Below are 6,349 nucleotides of genomic sequence, written 5' to 3' on the forward strand. Positions count from 1 at the left end.
CCGTTCTGCTTGCAGTGTTCGCATACTAGAGTACAACTTCGGTATAAAACTAGTTACTTAGCATTGCCTTGGTTCAATTCGTAATATTCTTCCAGTCCGATGAGGTACATCAGTCAGCCAAGGAAACTTCCTACTTCAGCTGCATCTTGGTGCAACAAAACCAAAACAAGCACTGTACAAAATTAGGAACCAACAACTACGGAGAATATCTACAAAAGCATGAAAAGCTAAGCTCCACGCCCAATAACAACAAAACACAACATTCAACTAGGACAGCATTTTATTCACAACCAAAACTTCAACTGCACCGGGATTTCACATTTCTAGCTAACCAAACATAACCAAACTGATCCCAGAACAACTTGAGGAACTAAAGTAGGAAAGAACAAAATTGCTGCAGCTGGTAATCCACTATATTTCATTGCCCGAAAAAAACATAGATTGAATTTTTCAACGCATGACCAACAATCTAACCACTTTTCAAGGACTCCCGCAAGTCCTATCCGCCGGATCCCTCAAATGGGCGTCTCCCTACCGAAAGCCCAAAGCTGCTTGCAATCTCGTCCGTCGATCCCGGACCTCGTGGACCCCACCTGGGCTCGGACCTGCGACCGGCAAACCGGGCAAGCAGCGACCTTGACGAGCCAAGTGTCCACGCAGCTCCTATGGAAGACGTGACCGCACCCGACCAGCTTCCTGCACCACTGGCCTTGGCTGAACTCGTCCAAGCAGACCGCACAATCGGTACAGCCTTGATACTGTTGGCCCTGAGCCCCCCTCTTCGGGTACCTGAATTTGGGGAGCCTCTTGAGCTCGCGCGGGGGCAGCGCCCCGCCGGGGGCAGGCGGGAGGTCGATCTGGCGGCGGCGGTGGAGGAGGCCGCCGGCGAGGCAGAGGTGGAGGAGGATGATGGCGGCCAAGCCGAGGAAGAGGAAGAAGAGGGTGGTTATCAGGGTCATTATTATGGCCTTCAGGAGGAGGGAGAGCAGCTTCGGGTTCTGCTTCGGCGGCGGCGGCGGCCCCGGCGGGGAGGCGCCGCCGTGGCGGTGGCCGTGGGCGGCGGGCTCGCCGCCGTGGTGGGGGCCGTCGTGACGGGGGGGAGGCATGTGAGGAATGGGGCCGAAAGGATGGAGAGGTAAGGTAGAGAGAGAGAGAAGTTGCAGGTTCGATAAAGGAGATATTTTTTTTTGCGAACACGAAAGAGAGAGAGAGAGAGAGAAATAGGTGGATTTTATTTTCCAATTTTCCAATTTCTAAAAATGAGAGAATAAAGAAATGAGATTTATATGGGTCTGGCGTTAAAAGGACATCGTTGGATTGATCTGACGGGTGCAGGACCGCAGGCCTGTCGGTTTAGATGAGGATGCGTTTTGCGGCTTTCGTAGTAGGCACGAACCATCTTGAGCGGTGTATGATGATCCATCAAAACGGTGGATCGGCTCGAAAGTATTCCGATTCAAATTGGCTTATTTAGCCTGTTTCGATCAATTTTCATGTAATAAAAATATATTGATTTATACCCGATTCATATTGCTAAAATATTTTTATATATTCTTTTCGAAAAATGATATAAATAGTCCATGAACTTCTGTCCAATGTGCAATGTGGTCCCTGACTTTTTAATTTGTTTAACGTGGTCCCTGAAGTTTTGGTACATGTTCAATTTAGTCCTTGAATTATATGAAAATCTTCAATGTTATCGCTGAATTTGAATAAATAAAAGGACAACATTGAATAATTTCTTATAGTTCAAGGACTACATTAAATATATGGACATTGAACAAGTTAAAAGTTTAGGGACGACATTACACATTGGATCAAAGTTTTATGGACAATTTGTGTCGTTATCTCATTTTTTTTTTGTTTGAAAAAATACTTCAATATTTAACTAAATCTAGGATAACTCGTAGCCAAATTGAGATAAGAGTATGAAGTGAGCGAGCACAAAATCAAGTGAGGGCGTGAGAGAGTCATTAAGGTACGTTGGGTCTAAGTAAATTGTGGACTCATTTAACACTTATTTTATTTTGGATTTTATTATTCTAAACCTATTTATGACCCATCTATCGAATATAACTAATCTATATAACCACCTAAACCATCAAATGTGGGTTAAGAAATGAATTTATGACCCATTTTGATAGGTCTAGAGCAGAGTCTTTTTTCATGGAAGTCATTAAATTTCACTATACTTTCGAAAAGATTTAATGTGAAAATTATCAATCTCGCTCTCTCAATTTAAGAATCGATAAAGTTCTTCGAATCGGAAAGATGTCCTTTGTACTACCTCAATACAGTTTGTTCCGAGTGTTTGATCAGGGAAACACGTCCAACGTGATTTTAATCTTTTGCTAGTTTTGATGTATTCTATTTTGGTAGATTTAGGGTGCGTATGGTAACGTTTCTATTTCTGGGAACAATTTCTTTTCAGAAATAGTTTTTTTCTATTTCTATTTCCTGGAAGAGTTTCTGAGCAAAATAACGCGTTTGGAATCTGCACAAAATTTCTATTTCTAGAACAGAAATGTGTTTGATAACCGCACAAAATTTCTATTCCTGGAATAAAAAAGAACATAAATGCGTTTGGTAATCGCACAAAATTTCTATTCCCAATTTTTTGCATTCAAATCTATATCTTTTATTTAACTATAAGTACAAGTTATAAGTAAAAAAAATCAATAAGCATGGTTTATTGGTTTGTCTAATTCTTTTTAGGGGTTTAAAACCCCTTTTAATCCCTAAACTAAGGAATCTTCAAAAATACCGCTTGGGCACCTCAAAATTTAAATTTCACTCAAAGTGGGTGGCCACAGGTATTCTAAGCCATTATGTGAATTTTTTATATTTTTTGGGGTAAAATTTATTAAAATTTTTTACTTTCCCTAAATCTGTTTCTTTTTATTTTTCCGAAAATTTTTTATGAAATTTTTTAATTTTTTCAATTTCGGAATTTTGCAAATATTTAAGGGTTTTCTGAGTTTTTCTGATTTTTATGGATTTTCTGAGAATTTTTCTGATTTATATGAATTTTGGGAATTTTTTAATTTTCTAATTTTTATGGGATTTTTCTGAAATTTTTCTAATTTTTATGAATTTTCGGAATTTTTTAATTTATTCTAAGCCATTATGTGAATTTTTATTTTTGTTTTTTTGGGGAAAAGTTTATTAAAACTTGTTACTTTCCCGAAATTTGTCCTTTTTATTTTCCGAAAGCTTTTTATGAATTTTTTTAATTTTTTCAATTTCCGAATTTTGCAAATTTTTATGGGTTTTCTAAGTTTTTCTGATTTTTATGGATTTTCTGAGAATTTTTCTGATTTTTATGAATTTTGGAATTTTTTAATTTTTTTATAATTTAATTAATTTTTATAATTTTTTATTATTTCCGCGAGAATGAACCGGACTGGTGCTTTGAGACGGTTTGCGGACGACGGAGGATGGAGGAGGAGCTGAGGTCACGACTTGAGGACCGGACCTTTCTATTTCTATTTCTATTTCTAGGAACAAAGTAGATTTTTCTACTTCTTATTTCGCTCCAAATCTATTTTTGCCACTTTTCTATTTCAGGAAATAGAAAAATAAAATGCGTTACTAAACAGATTTTTGTTCTTTTTTTGTTAGGAAGGAAGACACAGAAAAATAGAGAAACAAGCGTTACCAAACGCGCCCTTAGTTTTTTCCCTTAAGTGCCAATTATTTTGTAAGTGCCGTAGAAAAGGGCATCTGTTCCAAGGAAGAAGGAATGAATTGTGCTTCACATACTTTATGCTTTGTTCTGAGCAGATCTACACTACTTTAATCTTTTGTGCTTAACATACTTTATGTTGACGAATTATTTCGAAAGTTCTATTCCTTCAACGATATTCAAAGCCATTAGGTGGTGGTAGTTCCTCATCCCATCATTGCATTATCAAAGTCTTTCTTAATCCTTATTCATTAGCTAAAACAACGCGCAAATTCCAAATATGAAATTCGCTTCGATCTGCAACAATATGCAGAATCTCAAAAGTTTGAGAGTCAAAGTTTCTTTCATGTAACTGGCTTCATGATGCGGGGACATTTAATATTTTTTGGAGACCACGAAATTTCTTTCGTAATATCGCGGGTACGAAGAACATATACTATATTAGAGATGCGTCGCAAGACACGAATGGTGAAAATGGAACACTCTTTTGTAGTTTTATACTGTTAACACAATGGCCTCAATCATTGCTGTTACGACTAATACTATCACTTAGAGGAGGGTGAATAGGTGATTTTACCAAATTGGATGATTTAAACGTGCGGAATGAATATAGTCGAGGTCAACAACTCGTATGATCAATATCAGATGGATGCGTATGACAAACTTGTATATAAGTTGTCATCAGATGATTGCATCCGATGACTATGCTGATGTTTTAACGAACTTGTTTGACATATATATATATATATATATATATATATATATATATATGCAGTGTAATGTCAATAATAATAAATGAAAGTTTAAGGATAGATAATACTGCACACATATCTTTATAGTGGTTCGGCTTTATCAAGCCTACGTCCACTCTCCACGCTGGCAGCCTATTGGCTGTGTTTCACTATTGAATCACCAAGAGATTATAAGAGTAGTGCTTATTAGATGATAGATTGCACTATCACGTACACTCTTCACTCAAGTAATTTTTTTTCTAAAGTAACAACGTGGAATACAGTAATCACAAGCGTGTAAGATCGAAGCTCTATTTAGAATTTAGAATTCTCGATTCTGGTTTTTTTTCTTGTTCGACATTTGCACTCCTTTTATACTCATCTATTTCCAATCTACCCATTGGACAGTCTTCAGAGGATTGATCTTCAAATCAATCCATTGGATAATCTTCCCAAAAGAAGATGCATAGCCGTTAGAAGAAGAACCATTATCTCCAGGTGATTTGATTGCCCATACAATTAAATTAAGGTTTCCATAAGTGTAGTTCTTCGTGTTTAAGGAACGATTTTGTGATTGCCAATTCGAATATCTTGAGATATCAATTTGATTGTCCTGTATAAACTTGCCAAAAATAACACTTATTGAATCTGACGAGGAATTATGAGTCTGATAATAAAGTCTTTTCATCGACTAAGTCTGATGATTTAGTATTTACCGGCATCAAATAAATTAAGTGTAATTGTAGTCAGAAAAGGATTATTTTGTCTTTCTTCAAAACTAATTAGAGATTTTCCTCAACAATTGTTACACTAGACCATCATATCTTGAGTGATCTATATCTGGCTTTTGGAATTTAAATCGCCTCCTTATCATCGATGGATCACCACTAAATTGAGGTGCAGATGTCTAATCAAATAAGTGTGACACTCACTAACTATTGTTTCGTGAAGTTTAATGTTGAATCATATGATTAAGTTTCCCTGTTATCAGTTCACTAACTTTGGGAAGTCAAGAAGTCTAATCATAGAAAAACATAGTAGTTGTTTCTCACATTTTCTCTTTAAATCAGTCTCAAGTTTTTTGTAACGGAGATCCACGTGAAATTCACCAAAACTTCATTTAAGTGTATGCAGAAGCTAGGGTTCGACTCCCCAAGTATATGGGTTAAATCTCACTAGATCTATAAATTGCAAAAGGAAAGGTATACAACCAAAATTTTGGTTCTACAAAATAGTCTGGATCACACTTTTTATATATAGATATGACAATGGTTGAAGTTTCTAAATTGAATACCCAATTCATAGTTGTAAAATATGACACTCCAACATTATTTATGCCAAAAATTATGGACTTATTCACTCAAAAAGATTGGTGAGATGGTGTGATCAAACTAGTCATCAGTCAAAGATAACTTCTCATTAATAAAAATCTTATCGACAACTTAAATCGGGGGAAAGTTCTGCACGTGTTTTTCATGGAATTTTGTTGAGAATTTTTTTTACAAAAAATTAGATGGTATAACAACTCGATCATCTATGTGCAACATTTGATATGGAGTTCTATAATTTTGAGAAAACTTGGCCAGAAGCTATAGAATAGAGAAGGGATTGAGCATTCATGAGAGTTTTTTGAGACCGTCTCTTTTGTAATTTCCATTCGTTCTAATAGTTAGTGAGAGTAACAATCCTATTTGTGAAAACACGAGAGAAGTGGTGGTACTTAGTGCGAAGGCATTTGTGTAGGGGAGAAACAAAGTGTGCAAAAGACTCTTTGTAAACACTTACAGGCGTGTGTTATAGTTTGGGGAGAGGATTTATGGAGCTGTGTAGAAAGCGTTAGAACGACTATTGGGGGTCAATGGTTACTTAGTCTGAAACGGCATTTCTAAGAAAGAAGTTAGGTTCCGCGGAGCAGCAGATTCTACTTCTAGCA

The 6,349-nt window shown here is 36.6% G+C and overlaps 1 protein-coding gene across 1 annotated transcript; it reads right to left on the minus strand.

Annotated features, from left to right (window-relative positions):
• Window positions 1-244: 244 nt before the first annotated feature.
• Window positions 245-1,159, minus strand: LOC115677281 (RING-H2 finger protein ATL56-like). The gene has a single exon (XM_030600407.2). The coding sequence runs from the start codon at window positions 1,104-1,106 to the stop codon at window positions 516-518; it is 591 nt and encodes a 196-aa protein (XP_030456267.2). The 5' UTR covers window positions 1,107-1,159; the 3' UTR covers window positions 245-515.
• Window positions 1,160-6,349: the final 5,190 nt, after the last annotated feature.

The sequence above is a fragment of the Syzygium oleosum genome, unplaced genomic scaffold (genome assembly GCF_021117445.2).
Source record: "Syzygium oleosum isolate NSW1041296 unplaced genomic scaffold, Sole_v2.1 Sole_v2.21, whole genome shotgun sequence".
Taxonomy (NCBI): Eukaryota; Viridiplantae; Streptophyta; class Magnoliopsida; order Myrtales; family Myrtaceae; genus Syzygium; species Syzygium oleosum.